The 23666-nt window shown below is 44.6% G+C and overlaps 2 protein-coding genes, 1 pseudogene and 1 gene segment (V, D, J or C); all 4 read right to left on the reverse strand.

Annotated features, from left to right (window-relative positions):
- The window catches only part of LOC122203332 (immunoglobulin lambda-1 light chain-like), a 614033-nt gene that overhangs the window by 589446 nt on the left and 921 nt on the right, over positions 1-23666 (reverse strand). The window lies entirely within an intron of this gene.
- The window catches only part of LOC122203331, an 803799-nt gene that overhangs the window by 548229 nt on the left and 231904 nt on the right, over positions 1-23666 (reverse strand).
- The window catches only part of LOC122203328 (immunoglobulin lambda-1 light chain-like), an 814466-nt gene that overhangs the window by 525021 nt on the left and 265779 nt on the right, over positions 1-23666 (reverse strand). Inside the window, exons 1-2 of one of the 2 annotated variants that reach the window (XM_042910047.1) lie at positions 19204-19308; positions 18800-19091 (exon numbers count right to left, since the gene is read on the reverse strand). The exons of the other annotated variant lie outside the window; for it this stretch is intronic. Of the exons in view, the coding sequence (XP_042765981.1) occupies positions 18800-19091; positions 19204-19249 (338 nt within the window). The 5' untranslated portion in view covers positions 19250-19308. Of the gene's footprint in view, positions 1-18799; positions 19092-19203; positions 19309-23666 lie in introns of those variants that run through there. 2 annotated transcript variants of the gene reach the window in all.
- Positions 1758-8920, reverse strand: LOC122203354 (annotated as a pseudogene).

Raw genomic sequence — 23666 nt, forward strand, 5'->3', positions numbered from 1 at the left:
GCACTACGACGTTTGGGTTGTGTTGGTCAGTGATGTCTGGCTTCATTATGGATTGGAAACAAGTGCTGATGAGGTAGCATGATGTGGAGACAAAAAAGGAACCTTGGTCCCAGGGTACATGGTTGAGTCAATGATTTGGCTCAACTCTGGTTGAGTCCAGAGATTTGAGGAGATATCCCGGTAGTGATGTGTCAAAATCATGTCATTCTGTCCACTGCTGTTGCTCCTTCGGGGGGCAGTAGAGAGTGCATTTCTGTCCTGGGGTCTCTGTCCCTGATGGAGGCTGGATCAGCAGGGAGAGGTGTGGAGATCTGTGAGCACAGGGCAGGGTCAACACTTCAGAGAGTGGGGCTAGAGTAGGATCCCTGCTGGAGCTCAGGAAGCATTCATCTGGGTGGTAAGTAAGAACAGGGAGGACTAGGGGCATTCAGTCTGTGGTGGCCACGATCTGACACCTTGATCCTTAAGTCGCCAACGAGGGCACACCTGCCTCACACTTCTTACTCCATTCCACACCCTGAGGAATTGGGTCTGTGATGGTTAAATTACGTGTAGCTTGTGTAGGCCATGAGAGCCAGATGTTTGGTCTAACATGATTTTAGTAGTTTCTGCGAATATATATTTCACATGATATTAAGAAGTAAATGAGTAGGGGCACCTGGGTGGCTCAGTCAGTTAAGCAACTGACTCTTGATTTCAGATCAGGTCATGATCTCACGGTTCATAAGATTGAACTCTGCATTGGGGTCTGAGCTGAAAGCATGAAGCCTGATTGGGATTCTCTCTTCCCTTCTCTCACTGCCTCCCCCCACCCCACTGTGCTCTCTCTCTTCTCAAATAAAGGAATAAATTTTAAAAAATGGAATTAAGTCAGTAGACTTTTATTAAAGCCAATTACCATCCATAATGTGAATGTGCCTCATCCAATCAGTTGAAGGCCTTGATGTAGAAAAGACTGACCTTGCACAGAAAGAAGGGATTCTGGGAACACATTGCCCTCAGAACAAAACTACAACGTCTACACTTCCTCTCCTGGGTCTGTGGCCTTCCAGCCCACACTGTGGATTTTGGACTTGCCAACCACTACAACAATGGATAAGATTCCTTAAAATAAATATCTCAGAGAGATTGATATGCACACATAGACATGCACATATACATACATTATATTACACATACATACACACATGCATCTTATTGGTTCTGTTTCTCAGGAGAACCCTAACTCATGTGCAGTCCTTTATCCAAATCTCAGTCTTATTCTTTGTTTTTTTCTAGCCCTTTGCATGGTTCACTTCTACAGAGGGATCAAGACAGCTGATCAGGCAATGCTAAGTCTGTGCTCTAGGTCCTGCAAAGACCTTGAGAAATCATGATCACAAAGTGATCACAGGTGTCAGGTGGTGGGGAAGTGACCACCATTGAAGTTTCTTGCAACTCTTCACCTTCTTTCTACCTCTGAGAAGAGAAGGCTCAGCACAGAGCCTGACACGGTGCTTGAACTCACGATCTGTGAGATCATGACCTGAGCCGAAGTCAGTCGCCTAACCAACTGAGCCATCCAGGCCCCCCTATACTTTCTGCTTTCTAACTCTCATGTGAATGCCTACATTTCATATCAACACCTCGTGCCTGGGAGTGAGTGTGTGTTGGTCTGGAATTGATCAGGTGCATGGACATCAGAATGGTCATGGGATTGAGCTATGATTTTATGAGATGGAAACAACCTGGCCCATATCCCCTGCCCAGATGCCAGTGTCCATAGTCCATGTCCCAACTTGAATAACAAAGAGGGTAGAGGGAAGAAGAGGTGGCAGGCACGGCCATATTTGGTGAAACTTATCATTTTCTTCTCCTATTTGAACCCCAAATCCCCAGCCATGTGATTAGTCAGTGACTAAGCCCAGTTCCAACCAGATAGCCACTGTATACCCAAGCCACTTGGACAATCCCCTCCCTGGTCACCATGATGATTTCAGGGGAGATGGTGGAGTGATCTGGTCCAGGCAACTTGAAAACCGAAGTTTCTGGTCAATGGGTCATGGAGGGCAAATCTCTCGTCCAGAGGGTGTGTTGTATGGACCTCATTCTGGGACTGCAGGGACATTTGTCCCAATCTGGGAAGTCAGCCTGAGACACAGTATGTTTTACTTCTGTTTCTTCTCTCTACTTCCAGACACTGTCAGTTCCCTGAGCAGGTGTGCCCTCCATGTGTTTCCTTTGCTGTGTCATGACCCCTTAGACCCAAGTCTGCCATGTAGCAAGGGTTCAGTAAAGGGTGTGAATGCATACCATTGGAAGAGTGGACTATCCTAAGCCAGACACAGCTGGACTCTGAGTCCTGGTTCTGTCCTGACCCCTTGATAAGGACTGAACTGTGTGCCTTCAAAACCCTATGTGGAAATCCTAACCCACATTGTGATGTTTGCAGATAAGGCATTGAAGCATGTAATTATGGATTAACGAGGTCATATGGGTGGTGTCCTAAAACATAGGGATGATGTCTTTATAAGAAGAGGTAGAGACACCAGAGGAGAAAACACAAACAAGGCCATGTGAGCACCCAGGAAGAACGCCACCATCTGCAAGCCAAAGAGAGAGACCTCAGGAGAAATCAAAGCTGGCAACACCTTGAACTTGGAGATTCAGCATCCAGAACTGTGAGAAATTCAATATCTTTTGGATTAGCCACACAGTCTATGGTTATGTTATGGTAGCCCTAGCAGACAGGCACAAGCCTCAGGGACTCTGTCCCCAGGGCAATATCCCAGCGTACAGGAATTTCTGCTCAGTTTGCATGAAACAGAAAATGTGTACCTGCAAGACAGGCTGCAGAGACACAATTGAGAGGACAAGGACACATATCCTAGAGAAAGTTCCCTGAGTTGGGTTTCAGACCTCAGATTTAGGTCAAACAAAAGGGGAACCGGCTATCTTGGCAGAAGATGGGGGCTGCAAAAGAAATCCCATCACTGCAGGGACAGCATGTTTTAGTCTCACTTCCCCACAGGCCTGGAGCACTGTGTGAGCTCTCAGACTATCATCCCATGCTGAGCAGTAATATCAGCCTCGTCCTCAGCCTGCAGCCCAGTGATGGTCAGCGTGCCTGAACTGCCAGACTTTGAGCCAGAGAATCTATCTGGGACCCCCGAGGCTTTGCTGTTATCCCAATAGATGACAGTTTTGGGGCCCATTCCTGGGACTTGTTGGTACCAGCTCACAGCATTACCACCCCCCGGATGTTGGAGCTGCTTCCGGTGCAGGAGATGGTGATCCTCTGGCCTAGGGTCCCAGACACTGATGGTGGCTGAGTCAGCACAGACTGGGCCCAGGACCCTGCAAATGAGAGACACAGAGACCGTGATGCCGGGGTCTAGAGACAAGAGGAAAAAGCAGGACCCACATGTCCTCCAAGGGCCCCTTCCCTTGGCCTCACATCCAGTTACCTGTACAGTGAGCAAGTAGGGTGAGGAGAAGAGGGGTCCAGGCCATGGTGGAAGTCATCACTGTTCCTACCTTCTGTAACCCACGGTGTGCAGACCTCCCCTAATAGGTGTCTTCCCCCTTTTCATTCTCTAAGAGGGGGAGGATCTGTCCATGCAAATGAGATTCATAGCTGTCTAACACTTCACTGGCCCTGGGTCAGGCCTCTCTGTTGAGGAGGTAAGGGGATGGGTATGGGAGGGGCTGTGTGGGGCCAGGGGGTGTGGATGTCACCGCTGTGAGCCCTGAACATAGGGCACAGGCAGTTCCAGGTGGCAGGTCCCAGCTCTGATCACCTTTTAACCCTTGAAATGGGCCGTATGTGTCCCTTGGTGGTCCAGGCCCAGACACAGCATTGTGTGACATGTGACTGGAGCCAGTCAGACACACCTCCTGACATCCTACTGCTTTGTCCCCTACCCCCTGCTTTAGGGCCAGGTATCCCCTTATGTTGCCTCCCATTACCTCAAGGAAAGCTGTATACTCTACCCAGACTCTTCAAGGTCTGGCCATGGCTACCTTGGCTGTTCATGGGTCAGGGTCGAGGTGGCGTCTCGGCTCAGATTCCTTTTCAGTCAGGATCAAATCCAGAGCACTGTGCTACCCCCATGAAGACGTGTCTCTTTCTGTGCAGGACACATGTTTTTTCCTCTTATGTGATTCCTTGCTTGTTACAAATTTAGCAGTGTATCTCCAACACACAAAAAAATATTTTTTCAAAGTCCATTTTCCTGGTGAACTGTAAGTATTTTTGTTTTTTATCTGATCTTTATTCAAGATTCACCATTTTATTGGTCTTCTCACTAATAGATGAGTTGAGTAACATATTTTACACTTGTTCATTTTGTATTTGTATGAGAATCAGATATTTGGCTTTTTGAGTCTGGCTAATTCTGATCCCACTCCCAGGACACAGAAAAGGTTAAATGTGTCAGTGCCTTCTGTGACCTCCCTGTGAGGTGGAGTCTCTCAGCAATGATCCTGAGGTGGCCTGGGGTGGCACTTACTGGGGACCGGAGCAGATGAGGAACCATCATGGGATGTGTACAGAGCATCTTGTGCTGGGCCTCTGGGACTGATCCTCTCCTGAGGAAGGGACAGATGGAGGAGAAAACCACAGGTGGTCATGGTATGTCTTATGTTTTATAAGACATTAGAAAACTCTGGGAGTCAGAATTACAACCGTATGAGACAGAAACCCCATGGTCTGTGTCTCCCGCTCAGCTCTTAACGTACACAACACAAGACTCAAACATGAATCAGCTATGAGGGTGGAGGGCAGAGCTGGTAATAAGGAGCTGAGTGATATACAAGGTGGGGATGCTTGCACAAACCGTCTGACCTTTTCCTCTCCTATCCAGACCCACATCTTCCAGTCATGCTGTCAGAACGTGATTGATCCAGCTCCAAATGCTGGGATGAACCTCATTTTTCTGGGAGAAATCAGATGAATTTCTTTCTGGTACCATGTTGATGGCAGGGAAGATGGTGTAAGAGATCTGGTCCAGTCCTGAAGCCTGGGATTCCTGATCAATGGGTCCAGGATGACGAGAATCTCTTATTCTGGATGGCTTGTTGTGTGGATGCAATACATGGGAATGCAGAGGCATTTTGTTCCTATGTGGGAAATCAGCTTGGGGACATGGGGGTCATGGAGAAGGGTCGTCTCAGATAACCATCAGAGAAAGAAGAGTGAGTCCTGAAGGATTTCCCTCTTGTTATCTGGAGAGGAAATATGCCTGTGTTTTATTTTCTTAAGTTTTATTTATTTATTTATTTTGAGAGAGAGAGAGAGAGAGAGAAAGAGAAAATGAGTAGGGGAGGGGCAGAGAGAGAGCGAAAGAGAATCCCAAGCAGGCTCCACACTGCCAATGCAAAGCTGCCTGACGTGGGGCTTGAACTCACAAACCGTGAGATCATGGCCTGAGCTGAAATCAAGAGTCAGATGCTTAAGCGACCCAACCACCCAGACACCCCGAAATATCCCCATGTTACCACTGAACAAGACAGGGAGGTTGTTGACGCTTCCATCATGGGGGTGAACTTGGGGCCTCATCTCCATACCTCTGATCAAGAATGTTCTCCCTAGGAGCTCACTCACATGCCATCCAGCTCCTAAGGGTTAGCTCGAAGCCACACCCCCTTCTTCGGTGCCTCCTTCCTCCCCAAACTTGCTGAATCTGCCCATTATCCTCTAACAGCTACCGGTGTTCCCACTGGCTTGCTTCCTCCCTCCTCCTCATTCATGTTCACTGAAACATCTGGACTTTTCTTCATAAGCTTGAATTAGATCCTGTGTCTTTTTGTCAAATGCTCCAGTGGCTCCTGTATCCACCTACAATACTCAACTCCCCTCACTCCATGGTAACATTTTACATGTGTTTATGCTTTTCCTGGTTTGTTTTCCCTTTCCCAGATAGCGTCAGCTCCCTGATGACAGGGGCAATCCCTGTCTTGCCTACACTGTATCCTGAGCCTCTAGACCAAGTGTGGTACCAAGTATGTTTTAGTAAATAGTGTGGGACGAAGGAACTCTTGGTGAGTCAACTGTCCTAAGTCAAATGCAGTTGGACTCCTGTGTCTCTGGTTCCAACCTGACACTTCATGGACCTGGCCCCCAGGGAAGGCTGACCATTGCATCAAGGGATTTCTGCTCAATGTGAGACGGTATCACAATATGTGTTGCCAAGGACTGGATTTGGGGACATAGTTTGAGAGGATGAGGACAGATTGTAAATTATGTACAGTTAGATGCAATAAGTGTCCAGAGAGTGAAGGGCCCACAAGAGGAGGAGGGAGGCTGCATCTTGATTCTTCACTGATCTGGAACAGTGTTTGTCCAGATGGCCCCATGTCTGGACCCAGTGGTCAGACTTGTCTTAGGACAGGACCTAAGAAATCATGCCTTGGCAGACCTGAAGCCAGAGGTTTCATCTCAGATAACAATGAGACAAGATCTCCTCAGTCCCTATTTCTATGGCTTCCACATATGTGTTTTGTGCCAGGCCACAATTTCATCTCATGTTGCTGCTTTTTCTGCTACAGATGATTTTGTCCTTGAGATATGACCCCAACCTCATGGATGGATGAGTCTGTAGATCCTGGAAACAAAACTTAAATTACAGAAAATATAGGGGGCAGGGATATTTGGAGTTCCTTATTACTTGGTCCAAAGCCTAACTCACTTTGGGGATTCAGAGCACAAAGCTCGGGATGCCAGCAAGGTTAGCGAATGGGGAGGGAATGGCAGAAAAGAGAAAATAAATCTGAATACAAATTGAGAAGGAAACCCTGGGCGTTCCTCTGCTACATCGGTGCAGGAGACTTGATACACATTTGCTAAGATACACACTCATTTTAAATTTCCTCACAGATCAGATCATTCCTTACAAGATCATGTAGATCTTGCCTTACATTGACAAGTTAGTAGAAAGAATCCATGAAAACTATCATTGTAGACAGATGAAATTGGGAGTGGGTGCTCAAGGAGCTAGAATCTCATTTCCTCCTAGGCCTGGGACATGGGGCCTTTCATTGTGCTGGTCAGTGGGGTTCAAATTCATCCTTAAGTTGCAGTCAAGAACTTCAGCACACAAGACTTCTCCAGTAGGCATGACTTCCCACTACATATGCCTCCACAAGACCAGGCAAACAACATCCCATGTGGGGTAGGGATACACCCACATGCCTTCCAAGAGAGGCCAAGGCAGCCATTGGAGGTGACCTCTTTTTGATCAGTTTCCTCAGACTGTCTTCCCGGGAATTATGGATGCAAGTTCCACTTGTAACCCTTGAAAATACAGAGTTTCTGAGATCACATGCTGCCCTCTTCATGTGCCTGTCTTCTGGCCCCAATTCTCCAACAAGTTACAAGTCACAGGGTCCTTCGCCAGGTTGAAGTGATGAACAGAAACCATCGCCCCAGATGCACACTGTGGGGGGCACTATATAGACTCATCGCCAGGGGTCCCCAGCAACAGGCCTGTTGCACTCACACTCTGTGCTTCCGCCTTCAGACAGAGGGTCCTCTACCCGGTCCGTGTCCTTGGTTGACACTGCATGTCTGTGCTCTCACCCTGACTTGTTTCTTCTGACTTCAGACCAACTTCCTGGGCCTTATCCTCCTCAGAGACAAGCTGGCCTGAGGACACAGGGCAGGATTCTCCCAGGGCTATATTCCAGTCACATGTTTTCTTAGTGTTTCTACTTTCTTTTCTTTTTTCTTTTCTAAAATTCCCCACCATTTCAAGGACATTTTACCAAAGCTATTACAATGATTGTATTGGTCAATTCTGGGAGGATTGACATCTTTACCAAGTTGAATATTTAAGATTAAATTTTTTTAAGTTTATTTTTATTTTATTTTTGAGACAGAGAGAGACAGAGCATGAACGGGGGAGGGTCAGAGAGAGAGGGAGACACAGAATCGGAAGCAGGCTCCAGGCTCTGAGCCATCAGCCCAGAGCCCGACGTGGGGCTCGAACTCATGGACCGCGAGATCATGACCTGAGCTGAAGTCGGACGCTTAACTGACTGAGCCACCCAGGCGCCCCCAAGTTGAATATTTAGACCCATAAGCCAGATAGATCTGTACATGTATTTAAACCTTTAATCTCCCTTTGAATGGTTTATAATTTTTAGTGCATAAAATTCTCAAATTCTTTCAGATCTTTCCTTATATGTTTCATATTTTTGATGCTATTGTAGATGATATTATTTCCAATTTTCATCTTTGGAGGTTGATGCTAGAATAGATAATACAATTCCCACGTGTGTGTGGGGATTGCATCCCCACCCCAAATGGAAACACTCGGACCAGAAGCATATCTGAGTCACTCTACACTCTCCAGAGAGCATGGCCAGAATCAGCCTTTTCATTCTTATCCAATTTCTTCATTAAGAGCTATTAATCTCTGAGCATGGGATTACTTCCAGTGCAACATTAACAGGGTGAGACTATATTATCAATGGATTAATCCAAATTTTGATCTGAAGAAAAGTATGTGATACTATCAGATCAAGTGGACTGAGGAAACTCAGGTGCTGACAGAAGAAATGACAATGCCATTGACCCCCTAAGCCAGGCAGGGTAGAGCCCCTGTTGTGAAGGGCACACCAGGTCAGGAGGGTGCAGGCCAGGTTTTTGTTTCACTTCCCCATAGATCTGGAGCACAGTGGAAGTCTTTAGAAGGAGGGTAGCTGGGTCATCCCCTGCTGGCACAGGGAACCTGTAAACACAGACCCTCATGGGAAACGGGGCAGCGGAAAAGGTGAAGCTGCTTGGTGGTCTGTGACAGTGAGGGTGACACCCACTCAAGAGCTGCCATGGATCTGGAGATGTCCCTACCTGTGCAGTGAGCCAGGAGCACCAGGAGCACAAGGAGAAGGGTCCAGGCCATGATGGATGCTCCTCCTGCAGCCCCAGATCAGGGCGGGCATGTAGCGGTTTCTTTTGTCTTCTCCCTGGACTCGTGGGGACCAGCTGTTCACACAGATTTCCATCCTGCCTACTAGCTGAAGTGTCAGCTTAGTCCCTTAGAAAGAGGGGGCTGATTTCCACAGAGACTCAGAGTTTGTCTCCTGGGAGGGACCAGGGAAGAAGCAGCTGCCGGAAATTTCCACAGACCTGTGAGCAGGAGACCCCTCCCAGCCAGAGGGGACACAGCTGCTGAGTCGTCACTAGCACACATAGGCAAAAGTGTGGGCGCCCTAAGGGGGTTGTAGGGTACACAGCAGGGGGCCCCCAGTGTGCTCTTCCTGGGGAGGCCGACAGTGCCCCCTGTTGCCCACAGGTCAAGCTTCAGTCTGTCCCTGGAAAGGATGTCAGGGACACTGACCTGACAGCCTGGCCACTGTCAGACCACAAGCATCCACGTGCCATATGCCCTAGTGCCCAAGGTAACTCATATGAACAAACAGCCTTCCCACCAAGAATTTCTGTGTTTGTCAGAGAAAGAATTGTGGTGAATCACCACCAAGCACCGTGAATGGGGCCGCAGTGGGTTGAGAATGCAGTGGTTTCTGGAAGCACACACCTGAGCTGCTGTCTCAGGTGGGCCACGTGAGGGAGGAGACTGGTTCTCTGGGTGGAGAGTTGGGACCAGGGTTCCTACAGCAGGACAAATAAAACACACTACCTTCCCAGAAGAAAGATGGAATTGGAGGTGGGTGGGGCATCAGATATGATGTGTTGAGGGGACGGAAACTACGCCATTTGACAGCAGCTTTGAGCAAATGGAATGTAAGTGCGAAAGGGGTGAGGACGTTTGACGCCTAAGTGTAAAAGTACTTCTATGTCAGAGTGAGGTGCTTGGCTTTTATTTTATTTGTATTTCTTAGAGATTGAAAACGGGAGAAATATTGTTGAAATGCAGCATATTGTTTTTATTTATTCTGTTTAACTTTTCAGCTTTTCCAAGTATAATAAAAAATCAAACATTGTATGCACTTAAGGCACAGAATGGAGATTGGATATACATTAAAATTGTGAGGTGAAACAATCAAGCTAATCAATACATTTATCACTTCATATACATGCCAGTTTTCTATTTTTATTCCTCCCTCCCTCCCTCCTTCCTTCATTCCTTTCTTCGCTCTCTCTTTTTTTCTTTCTTTCTTTCTCCTCTCTCTTTTCTTCTTTCTCTTTCTTTCTTTCTTTCTTTCTTTCTTTCTTTCTTTCTTTCTTTCTTTCTTTCTTTTATGAGAACCCTTAAGATCTATCCTGTCTGCAAATTTCAAATCTACAGTACAGTATTATTAACTAAGAAACTTATACTTTAGACAGACATTGTGGTGTCAGTTTCAACAATGTGCCTGACGACAACAGAGCAGGCAAGGCCGTGTCCAGAGGGCCTGAGGGCTGAGTATACAGGGAATCTGGAGGAGGAAGATGAGCAAGTAGGGCCCACAAGGAAGAGCATGGAGAGGTGACCGTGGCCCTGGACTGAGGGTGAGGGAAAGGATGAGCTGAGGGCTCCAGCTGTGTGCACTGTCGGGAAGGACATGAGAAGGAAAAATAAGGTTGAGGACAGTTAAAGGGGTTTGTGTCACATGTGTAAAGGTGGGCATGTGGGAACTACGTGGGAACAAGAACGTGAGATATGCGAAGTCCGTCCTCCCCGTGTAGTGGCCGGAGCATCGCTTCCTGCTGTGCACTAGCTCTGGGTCAGTGGTAAGGAAAGGAGAAGATAAGAGAGGGGGGAAGATGAAAAAAAGGAATAAGAAGGAAATGCAGGGAGCACCCCTGCTCACAGAACCAAGATAAAGCGTACAAATCCATTAGAAGTAAATCAGGAAATCCCTCAGTTTTTGTTTTTTTTTTACTCCTGTCTTTATGTAATTACTTAAGCAATTACCGTTCAGATTTGTGCTCCTTTTAATTCTTCTGTTCTCTTTTTAATGTGTCTATTTTTTTTCTGTATTCATTCAGTTACTAAGACCATTGTGTTAATATCTGCAACTGTAATTGTGGACTAGTTATTCCTCTCTTTGCTTCTATAATTTATTCTTCAGATAATTTTGCAAAGGTATGTTATTATATACTTATCTTTTTTCTTGAATAGATTATTTTATCACTATTATATGTGTCACTGGTTTTCTAGAAAATTTCTTCCCTTAGTCTTTGGCGTGACACTTATAAAACCACATCTTTTTGTACTTTCATGGTTACAGGGTATACTTTTTTTTAAATTTTAACCATCATGCTCTGTTAGGTCAATCCATGTCTGTAACTGGAACAATTTGTCCATTTAAATGCAATATAATTTAACATCATTATGTAGTATATTAAGTTTAATATCATTTTTGTTATTTTGTTCTCTTCTTAAATCTAGATTTAGATTTAAACAATTTAAGTTCCTTTATTACTCTTTTCTTAGAAGTCTCTGTTTGTCAAAAGACTACCTGCTCTCCGCAGAGAGGTATCCACTGTATTTACTTTCCAATCTGGGTTTTGACGGGGCCTTTGTACTCAGTCTGGAATTTAATTTTCTTTTCTGGTGTACTTATGACTCATTTTCCTCTCTATTAGTCCAGTTTTGTAAGTGTTCTCAGGATGAACATTGATATAAAACATTATACAGTAAAAGGGACCTCTGTCTTCTTAGAAATTCGTTCTCAGCTCATCCATTAAGGGGCATTCAGGGAAGGGAATCCCACTCACATTCATCCCTATTATATTTATTTGGTAATGTTCCATGGGTTAACAGTGAAAAGACAACAAAATGTCTGGATTTTTTCCGGTAATATCAGGGTTCTCTGGACAATGTAGGATGGGTTCATAGGCCTTTTTCTCAAAAATAGTGAGATTCCTTTCAGCATCATTCCAGACCGAGTCAGAGGGAAAACAGAGAAAGACTATGACACATGCTCTTACACTTTACTGGTCTCACCCGGGTAATTACATCTGCAACAGTCTCATTTGCAAAAAGGTCTCATCCTGAAATATGAGAGTTTTTAGAACTTTTAATCACATGAATTGTTGGAGACACAGTTCAACGCGTAGCAATTAATATCCACAGTTTTTTCAGATTTTCTTAGTTTTTCCCTAATGTCCTTTTTCTGTAGTAAGATCCAGTTTAAGATTCTTTGAGACATTGAGTTGTGAATTGTCCTTAAGCTTCTCTTACTGTGACACTTCTCCAGACTGTCCCTCTTGTTGGTGCCTTTGTCCATACTTACTGAGTGGGGGTTATGCCTGACGTCATTCAAGCCAAGGGATTACACCTGTTCCATGAAATCTCTGGATGGGAATGTGTCTCATCTGATCCATTTATTTATACCATCAGTTAACAATATGGACGGCAGATACATGTGTAGACACTGAGTTACAACCCAATCCTTTTATGTTCCTGTGGTTGAAATCTTTCTAGTTTTGCCTCAGGGGGGCCCTTTAGGTTGGCTTGAGAGCTCCTAGACAAACCCTGTCCTTGTGTGTGTGCTCACATGGGTATGTGTGGTGGTTGTGCGCTGATTTGCTTGCGTTTGTTTGGGAGACAATGCCAGACAATGACAGAGTGTCATTTAAGGGCCATTAGTATCATATAGAATAATCCGTGGCTCAGAGTGTTTTCCTCTGTTCACATGATTAATTCTTTTTCGGTGTTTAGCACCCCCACGACCTACAGATGTTTGCAGAGTTTTGCTGCTTCCAATGTTGGATATAATTATCAAATTATTTATAAAAGTGGCACCTCCTGGGTGACCTCTTAGTTGGTTCCTGGTTTGGGTATTTACATTTAAACCTAGAATAAGTATCCATGTGCCAAGTTTAAGTTGCTTCCAGGCCTTAGTGATTAGGAATAAGTTGTTATAAGCATTGAAGTGCAGGGTTTTTCCTATGGACAAAAGTTTTGAAACTTATCTTCATAATTTTATAATTTTAAATTGGCATTTTTTCACAAATAAGAGATAACAAGACAACACTAGACACCACCAATGAGATAATAGTACCAGATGCAAATAAGGCTGACTTATTTTTCAGGTACCACATGGGTAGAGTTCAGAGGAAAAATGAAAATGCTTCATTTCTTTTTATATCAGAAGGAAAAATTGATATGATCTGGCCTAGAATAAAATACCTCAGCTGATAAAACAAGAGATTTCTCTTTCATCAAGACTCTGTGTTGGAAGGGCTTTCTGAGAGTGACTTTGAGGACAGAAAGGACAGGAGGAACCTCACTCACGGGAGGTGCCCTTGCATGGACCTGCGCCCAAGTCATCAGCCACAGAATGAGCAGAATCACAGGCTAAGCTGAGGAGGCAACTGCTGATGTGTTTCCCTCTTTACAGATGAGTAACTAGGTTTTTGTCTCACTTCCCCACAGGCCTGGACCACTGTGTAAGCTCTGCCACTGCTATACCATGATGAGCAGTAATAATCAGCCTCGTCTTCGGCCTGGAGCCCAGTGATGGTCAGGGTGCCTGTGCTGCCAGACTTGGAGCCGGAGAATCGATCAGGGACCCCTGAGGGTCGGCTGCTATCATAATAGATGATGGTTTTGGGGGCCATTCCTGGGATTTGTTGGTACCAGCCCACGTAACTAGCAACTCCAGTGCAGGAGATAGTGACCCTCTGGCCCAGGGCCCCAGACACGGAGGATGGTTGATTCGGCCCCGACTGAGCCCAAATCCCTGGAAAGAGAAACAACAGAGAGGATATTCCTGGGGTCTAGAGACAAGAGGAGGAATCAGGCGCACACTTGTGCTTCCAGAACCCCTTCCCGTGTCCCCACATCAAGTCACCTGTGCAGTGAGCGAGGAGGGTGAGGAAGAGAGGGGACCAGGCCATGGCGGAGGTCAGCACCGATCCTGCCTTCTGTTGCCTCACAGCTGAGCAGAGCCTCCCTTCACCTCTCCCTTCACCTCTTGATCTGTTGAGAGGGGGAGGGCCCAACCATGCAAATGCGACCCCCCTGTTTTTTGACTCCTCACTGACTTCTTTAGGTGCCTCTGCCTGAGGATGTCAGGGGGATGGGCAGGGTGGGGTCAATTTCAGGGCAGGGGTGGGGAGGTCACAGATGTGAGGCCTGAGCAGAGGGCACAGGCAGTGGCAGGTGGCAGTTCTCATCTCTGATCTACCGTGACCCCTCAGAAACAGGCCTTGAGTGCCCCTTAGTGTCCAGACACAGTCATGCCATTGTATGACATGAGCAGAGCCCATCAGAGACCACTTCTGCCTCCCCACTCCTCTAGCCACTCTCCTCTATCCAAGTGTTAGACCAGGTATCCCCACGTGGCCCCCCATCACCTCAGGGCAGACTCTCTGTTCTACTCAGACTCCTAGGGGTGAGACTGTCCATGGCTCCCTTGACTGTTCATGGGTCAGGCCAGAGGAGGTGTCTCTATACACATTCCTGTAACAGTAAAGGTGTACCAATAGGGGAAGGAGTTATCTGGATATGACAGCGGAGGCAGGGCTCCAGGCATGGGTGCCTGGGAGCAGCAGAGAACAGAGGGCAGCTCCCATGGGGAAATTTGGCAGATGGACCTGACCCTGATGAGATCGTTCTTTACATGTGCTTCTTACTCTGATGGAGTGTGTTGATTCACACTCTATCTTGGGATCTATGTGAATGTGCTCATTGTCAGACGTCTGAGTCATTCCAGTTTTCTCTCCCAAAGTGCATCAGGAAATATCAGTGAGATCCTAAGGATCCCATCTGGGGAATCTGCTCTAGGATTCGTGTATACTCTTTCTGAATTCCTTCCCAAATCATGGTAGCTCTGTTCCGGAGACCTTGCAAAGGACCGTTTTCAGCCTATGCGTTCCCTGGGTGTAAGAGGAACTTGAATGACTTTCTGGTCTTTTTATTCTATGGCATCAATCTATGTGTCTCTCGAGAACAATACCACGTTGGTTTTCATGACTACAGCTTTATTAATATAATTTCAAAGTGGGAAGTATGGTGTCTCGAGGTTTGTTCCTTCTCAAGATTGCTTTGGCAATTTGGGGTCTTTTCTGGTTGTATACAAAATTCGGGTTTTTTTAGTTTCTGTGAAAAATGTCATTGGAATTTTTATGGGGATTGCATTGAATTTATAGAGTGCTTTGAGTAGTGTGGACATTTTAGCATTATATTTATTGTGGAGATGCCTGGATTTAGGAACTACCTGAAGGTTGTGTATGAGGTCTAAGTGTTTGTCTAAGATGACCTCCATCTCTGTGGTTAAAAATGTGGATGGATTATGATGATTCAAACGAAAGAAAAGATACTAGTTTGGCAATAAGGTAAAGAATGTGGATATGTGCATTTTTTATTTTTATTTTTTTCACTGATGTACTCTTTTTAAATCAAAACCTTTCCTGGGCACCAGCTAAGTACCGGTAAGCTGCAGACACTTAGTGTGCGAGGACAAACAAAACTGTCAAGGTCATGGAGCCTGTTGGGTTTTCATCTGATTCACTATGACAGACAAGGAGGAGATGTTTCTTGTGAGGTATTCAATGGGAAGCATTAAATATTTATAGGACTAGAACACACGGTTTTATGTTAACCGAGAGTTGATGACTAGAAGTGTGTGTGTATAACTGTATCTTATGTATTATCTTTATGAAGTTTGTGTTTTATATATATATATGTGTATGTGTGTGTGTATATATATATGTGTATATGTATATATATGTATATATATATACATGTATATATGTATATATACATATGTATATATATACATATATATGTATACATATATACATGTATATACATGTATATATATATATATATGTGTGTGTATATATGTGTATATATATATACATACATATATATGTGTTTGTGTATATATATATATATGTATATATATATATATATATATATATGATATAAATCCCAGGAGATATATCCTAGATGTATTGTCATGAACAGTATAGAGAGGGATTAGATAAACCACTGGGGAAAATAATTGTGTGAATATTTACAGGAGGAGTAGAACCTTGTGTGACACAGAGAAGGACTGGAGAGGGATCTGGTGTGAGTAATTATAATACATTGCACACTGAGAAAGGAGGGCTTAGAGCACCAGGAACTTTTGGGTCATGGGACTGAGCTCCGTTGGGTAGTAAGGTCTGTCTGGATAATACCTGTTCGGGTATTTTCCTGCTGGCCTGCCTCACAGCTCAGTCTCTCAGTGCCAGTGTGAACAGGCCACCGCTGACCCCGGTCCTGGTCACCCAGCTGCTCTGATAACACACAGCATCCCTAGAGGACACTCTGACCTTTGCAGACGGATATTTGAGCTTTCAGTGCCCAAGGAAAGAGCATGATTGCATCCTCTCCTGGGTGATTGGGATGGAGACATTAATTTTCTTCGGGTCACTAACAGCATCCAGGCTGCTCACCATGGGGCTTAGTTTACAGTGTTTATGTTCCTGGACATATTAGTGTTCCCTGACATTAGGTTTGCTTGCTGCAGGGCCCTGGCATCACTACCAGTCTCCAATCTAAATTTGTTTTAAAGTTTATTTTTTTTAAGACATAGAGAGACAGAAAGACAGAGAGAGAGAGAGAGCAGGGAGTTACAGAGAGATAGCGGGAGACACAGAATCAAGAGCAAGCTCCAGGCTCTGATTCCGTGGCACAGAGCCCAAGGCAGGGTTTTGGCTCACGAACCACGAGATCATGCACTGAGCCAAAGTCCTAAACTTAACCGACTGAGCTACCCAGGCACCCCTACCAGTCTCCAATCGAAACCAATTTCAAGGCCTCATATTTCCCAGGTTCACTCCCGGTTCATACGTGATAAAAAGTCCATGGGGGTTATCCTTGAATTTTGAATTCTTTTTGCTGTTGTTGCTGTATTATGAGAATCTCCTGTTATATCCTATCACTTCCATGGTACAGGCTCTGGGGCCTGTGAAGTCTCTGTTTGTCAAAAGACTACCGGCTCTCCGCAAACAAGTACCCACTGTACTCTCTTCCCAATCTGGGTTTTGACCAGACCTTTATACTTAGTCTGGAATTTAATTTTCTTCTCTAGTATACTCATGACCCATTTGCCTTTCTATTAGTCCAGTTTTGTAAGTGTTCTCGAATGAACATTGATATAAACCATTATACAGTACAAGAAAATCTATCTTAGAAATTTGTTCTCTGCTCATCCACTAAGGGGCATTCAGGGAACGAATCCCACTCACATTCAACCCTATTATCTTTATTTGGTAAATGTTCCATGGGTTAACGGTGAAAAGACAACAAAATGTCTAGATTTTTCCGGTCATACCAGGGTTCTCTGGACAAGGTAGGATGGGTTCATCGGCTTTTTTCTCTAAAATAGTGAGATTCCTTTCAGCATCATTGCAGGCCGAGTCAGAGGGAAAACAAAGACAGAGAAAGCCCAGAACACATGCAGTTACACTCTACTGGTCTCACCCTGGTAATTACATCTGCAACAGTCTCATTTCCAAAAAGGTCTCATCCTGAAATATGGGAGTTTTTAGAACTTTTAATCACATGAATTATTGGAGACACAGTTCAACGCGTAACAATTAATATCCACAGTTTATTCAGATTTTCTTAGTTTTTACCTAGTGTCCTTTTTCTGTTTTATGATCCAGTTTATGATTCTTTGCGACACTGAGTTGTGAATTGTCCTTAAGCTTCTCTTACTGCGACACTTCTTCAGACTGTCCCTCTTTTGGTGCTTTTGTGCATACTTACTGAGTGCAGGCTATGCCTGACGTCATTCAAGCCAAGGGTTTACACCTGTTCCATGAAATCTCTGGACGGGAAATGTGTCTCATCTGATTCCATATATTTATATCATCAGTTAACAATATAGACGGCAGACATATGTGTAGACAGTGAGTTACAACCCAGTCCTTTTATGTTCCTGTGGTTGAAATCTTTCTAGTTTTGCCTCATGGGGGCCCTTTAAGTTGGCTCGTGAGGTCCTAGACAAACCCTGTCCTTGTGTGTGTGCGCACACGGGTATGTGTGGTGGTTGTGCACTGATTTGTTTGCGTTTGTTTGGGAGAAAATGCCAGACAATTACAGAGTGTCATTCAAGTGTCATTAGTATCATATAGAATAATTCTGTTGCCCAGAATGTTTTATTATGTTCACATGATTAATTGTTTTTCAGCCTTTAGCACCCCGCGACCTACAGATGTTTGCAGAGTTTTGCTGCTTCCAATGTTGGATATAATTATCAAATTATTTATAAAAGTGGCACCTCCTTGGTGACCTCTTAGTTGGTTCCTGGTTTGGGTGATTATTTTAAACCTAGAACAAATATTTATGTGCCAAGTTTAGGTTTCTTTCAGGCTTTAGTGATTAGGAATAAGTTGTTATAAACATTAAAGTGCAGGGTTTTTCCTATGGACAAAATTTATGAAACTTATCCTCATAATTTTATAATTTTAAATTGGCATTTTTTCACAAATCATAGATAATAAGAAGAGACTAGGCACTGCCATGGAGATAATAGTACCAGATGCAAATAAGGTTGACTTATTCTCCAGGCACCACATGGGTAGAGTTCAGAGAAAAAATAAAAATGCTTCATTTATTTTAATATCAGTGGGAAAAATTGATATGATCTGGCCTAGAAGTAAAATACCTCAGCTGATAAAACAAGAGATTTCACTTTCATGAAGACTCTTTGTGTAGAAGGGGTTTCTGAGAGTGACTTTGAGGACAGAAAGGACAGGAGGAACCTCACTCACGGGAGGTGCCCTTGCATCGACCTGTGTGCAAGTCATCAGCCACAGATTGAGCAGAATCACAGACTAAGCTGAGGAGGCAACTGCTGATGTGTTTCCCTGTTTACAGATGAGTAACTAGGTTTTTGTCTCACTTCCCCACAGGCCTGGACCACTGTGTAAGCACTGCCACTGCTGTACCACGATAAGCAGTAATAATCAGCCTCATCCTCGGCCTGGAGCCCAGTGATGGTCAGGGTGCCTGTGCTGCCAGACTTGGAGCCGGAGAATCGATCAGGGACCCCTGAGGGTCTGTTGCTATCATAATAGATGATGGTTTTGGGGGCCATTCCTGGGATTTGTTGGTACCAGCCCACGTAACTACCAACTCCAGTGCAGGAGATAGTGACCCTCTGGCCTAGGGCCCCAGACACTGAGGATGGTTGATTCGGCCCCGACTGAGCCCAAATCCCTGGAAAGAGAAACAACAGAGAGGATATTCCTCGGGTCTAGAGACAAGAGGAGGAATCAGGCCCACACTTGTGCTTCCAGAACCCCTTCCCTGTGTCCCCACATCAAGTCACCTGCGCAGTGAGCGAGGAGGGTGAGGAGGAGAGGGGACCAGGCCATGGCAGAGGTCAGCACCGATCCTGCCTTCTGTTGCCTCACAGCTGAGCAGAGCCTCCCTTCACCTCTCCCTTCACCTCTTCATCTGTTGAGAGGGGGAGGGCCCAACCATGCAAATGCGACCCCCCTGTTTTTTGACTCCTCACTGACTTCTTTAGGTGCCTCTGTCTGAGGATGTCAGGGGGATGGGCAGGGTGGGGCCAATTTCAGGGCAGGGGTGGGGAGGTCACAGATGTGAGCCTTGAGCCAAGGGCACAGACAGTTGCAGGTGGCACTTCTCAGCTCTGGTCTACTGTGACCCCTCAGAAACAGGCCTTGAGTGCCCCTTAGCGTCCAGACACAGACATGCCATTGTATGAGGTGAGCAGAGCCCATCAGAGACCACTTCTGCCTCCAACTGCTCTAGCCACTCTCCCCTGCCTCAGGGCTAGACCAGGTGTCCCCACATGTGGCCCCCTATCACCTCAGGGCAGACTCTCTGTTCTACTCAAACTCCTGGGCGTGAACCTGTCCATGGCTCCCTTGACTCTTAATGGGTCAGGCCTGAAGAGTTGTCTCTATACACATTCCTCTAACAGTAAAGGTGTATCAAAAGGGGAAGGAGTTATTGGATATGACAGTGGAGGCAGGGCTCCAGGCGACCGTGCCAATGCAGGAAGCAGCAGAGAGCAGAGGGCAGCTCCCATGGGGGCCTTTGGCAGATGGGACCTGACCCTGGTGAGATTGTTCTTTACATGTGCATCTTACCCTGATAGTTGTCTTGATTCACACTCTATCCTGGCATCTATGTCAATGTGCTCATTGTCAGACGTCTGAGTGATTCCAGTTTTCTCTCCCAAAGTGCATCGGGAAATATCAGTGAGATCCTAAGGATCCCATTTGGGGCATCTGCTCTAGGATTCATGTATACTCTTTCTGAATTCCTTCCCAAATCCATGGTAGCTCAATTCTGGAGAGATTGCAAAGGACTGTTTTCAGCCTATGTCTTCCATGGTGGTCAAGAGGAACTTGAATGACTTTCTGGTCTTTTTATTCTATGGCATCAATCTATGTGTCTCTTGAGACAAATACCATATTGTTTTTCATGACTACAGCTTTGTAATATAATTTGAAAGTACAAAGAATGGTGTCTCGAGGTTTGTTCCTTCTCAAGATTGCTTTGGCAATTTGGGGTCTTTTCTGGTTCTATACAAAATTCAGGGTTTTTTTTTTTTTATTTCTGCGCAAAACTTCATTGGAATTTTTATGAGGATTGCATTGAATTTATAGAGTGCTTTGAGTAGCGTGGACATTTTAGCATCGTATTTAATGTAGAGATCCCTGGATTTAGGAATTACCTGGAGGCTGTGTGTGAGGTGTAAGGGTTTGTCTAAGATGACCTCCATCTCTGTGCTTAAAAATGTGGATGGATTATGATGATTCAAACAAAAGAAGAGATACTAGTTTTGGCAATAAGGTAAAGAATGTGGATATGTGCATTTTTCCTTTTTTTCACTGATGTATTCTTTAAATATCAAAAACCTTTCCTGAGCACCAGCTAACCGGTAAGCTGCAGACACTCAGTGCTGCAAGGACAAACAAGACTGTCAAGGTCGTGGAGCATGTTGGGTTCATGTGACTCACTATGACAGACAAGGAGGAGATGTTTCATGGGAGGTATTCAATGGGAAGCATTGAGTATTTATAGGACTGGAACACACGGTTCTATGTTAACTGAGAGTTGATGACTAGAAGTGTGTGTGTGTATATAACTATATCTTATATTTTATTTATACGTAGTTTGTGTTATATATATATATATATATATATATATATATATATATATATGGTAAAAACCCCAGGAGATATATCCTAGATGTATTGTCATGAACAGTGCAGAGAGGGATTAGATAAACCACTGGGGAAAATAATTGTGTGAATATTTACAGGAGGAGTAGAACCTTGTGTGACACAGAGAAGGACTGGAGAGGGATCTGGTGTGAGTAATTATAATACATTGCACACTGAGAAAGGAGGGCTTAGAGCACCAGGAACTTCTGGGTCATGGGACTGAGCTCTGTCGGGTAGTAAGCTCTGTCTGGAAAATACCTGTTCGGGTATTTTCCTGCTGGCCTGCCTCACAGCCCGTCCTCTCAGTGCCAGTGTGAACAGGCTACCGCTGACCCAGGTCCTGGTCACCCAGCTGCTCTGACAACACACAGCATCCTTATAGGACACTCAGACCTTTGCAGATGGATATTTGAGCTTTCAGTGCCCAAGGAAAGAGCATGATTGCATCCTCTCCTGGGTGATTGGGATGGAGACATTAATTTTCTTCAGGTTCCTAACAGCGTCCAGGCTGCTCACCACAGGGCTTAATTTACAGCGTTTACGTTCCTGGACATATTAGTGTTCCCTGACACTGGGTTTGCTTGCTGTAGGGCCCTGGCATTACTACCAGTCTCCAACCTAAATTTGTTTTAATGTTTATTTTTTAAGACATAGAGAGACAGAAAGACAGAGAGAGAGAGAGAGCAGGGAGTTACAGTAAGAGAGCAGGAGACACAGAATCAGAAGCAGGCTCCAGGCTCTCATTTCGTGGCACAGAGCCCAAGGCAGAGCTTCGGCTCATGAACCACGATATCATGACCTAAGCCAAATTCCTAAGCTTTACCGACTGAGCCACCCTGGCACCCCTACCAGTCTCTAATCGAAACCAATTTCAAGGCCTCATATTTCCCAGGTTCACTCCCGGTTCATATGTGATAAAAAGTCCATGGGGGTTATTCAAAGTCTTTGAACTTTGAATACTTTTTGCTGTTGTTGCTGTATTATGAGGATCTCCTGTTATATCCCATCACCTCCATGGTACAGGCTCTGGGGCCTTTGAAGTCTCTGTTTGTCAAAAGATTACCGGCTCTCCACAAACAAGTACCCAGGGTACTCACTTCCCAATCTGGGTTTTGACCAGGCCTTTATACTTAGTCTGGAATTTAATTTTCTTCTCTGGTATACTCATGACCCATTTGCCTCTCTATTAGTCCAGTTTTGTAATTGTTCTCGGATGAACATGATAGAAACCCTTATACCGTGCAAGGGACCTCTATTTTCTTAGAAATTCTTTCTCTGCTTATCCATTAAGGGGCATTGAGGAAAGGGAATCCCACTCACATTCAACACTATTATCTTTATATGGTAAATATGCCATAGGTTAAGAGTGAAAAGACAACAAAAGGTCTAGATTTTTCCGGTAATACCAGGGTTCTCTGGACAAGGTAGGATGGGTTCATAGGCCTTTTTCTCTAAAATGGTGAAATTCTTTCAGCATGATTCCAGACCGAGTCAGAGGAAAAACAAAGACAGAGAAAGCCTAGGACACATGCAGTTACACTCTACTGGTCTCACCCTGGTAATTACATCTGCAACAGTCTCATTTCCAAAAAGGTCTCATCCTGAAATATGGGAGTTTTTAGAACTTTTAATCACATGAATTGTTGGAGACACAGTTCAACTCATAATTAATATCCACAGTTTATTCAGATTTTCTTCGTTTTTACCTAATGTCCTTTTTCTGTTGTAAGAACCAGTTTAGGATTCTTTGCTACATTGAGTTTTGAATTGTCCTTAAGCTTCTCTTACTGTGACACTTCTTCAGACTGTCCCTCTTGTTGGTGCCTTTGTGCATACTTACTGAGCGGGGGTTATGCCTGACGTCATTCAAGCCAAGGGTTTACACCTGTTCCATGAAATCTCTGCACGGGAATGTGTCTCATGTGATTCCATATATTTATACCATCAGTTAACAATATGGACGACAGACTATGTGTAGACACTGAGTTACAACCCAATCCTTTTATGTTCCTGTGGTTGAAATCTTTCTAGTTTTGCCTCATGGGGGCCCTTTAAGTTGGCTCGTGAGCTCTTAGACACACCCTGTCCTTGTGTGTGTGCGCACACGGGTATGTGTGGTGGTTGTGCACTGATTTGCTTGCGTTTGTTTGGGAGACAATGACAGACAATGACAGAGTGTCATTTAAGTGCCATTAGTATCATATAGAATAATTCTGTTGCTCAGAGTGTTTTTCTCTGTTCACATGATTAATTCTTTTTCAGTGTTTAGCACCCCTGCGACCTACAGATGTTTGCAGAGTTTTGCTGCTTCCAATGTTGGATATAATTATCAAATTATTTATAAAAGTGACACCTCCTTGGTGACCTCTTAGTTGGTTCCTGGTTTGGGTGATTATTTTAAACCTAGAATAAATATCCATGTGCCATGTTTAGGGTGCTTTCAGGCTTTAGTGATTAGGAATCAGTTGTTATAAACATTGAAGTGCAGGGTTTTTCCCATGGACAAAATTTATGAAACTTATCCTCATAATTTTATAATTTTAAATTGGCATTTTTTCACAAATAATAGATAAGAAGAAGAGACTAGCCA

The sequence above is a fragment of the Panthera leo genome, chromosome D3 (assembly GCF_018350215.1).
Source record: "Panthera leo isolate Ple1 chromosome D3, P.leo_Ple1_pat1.1, whole genome shotgun sequence".
NCBI classification, from domain to species: domain Eukaryota; kingdom Metazoa; phylum Chordata; class Mammalia; order Carnivora; family Felidae; genus Panthera; species Panthera leo.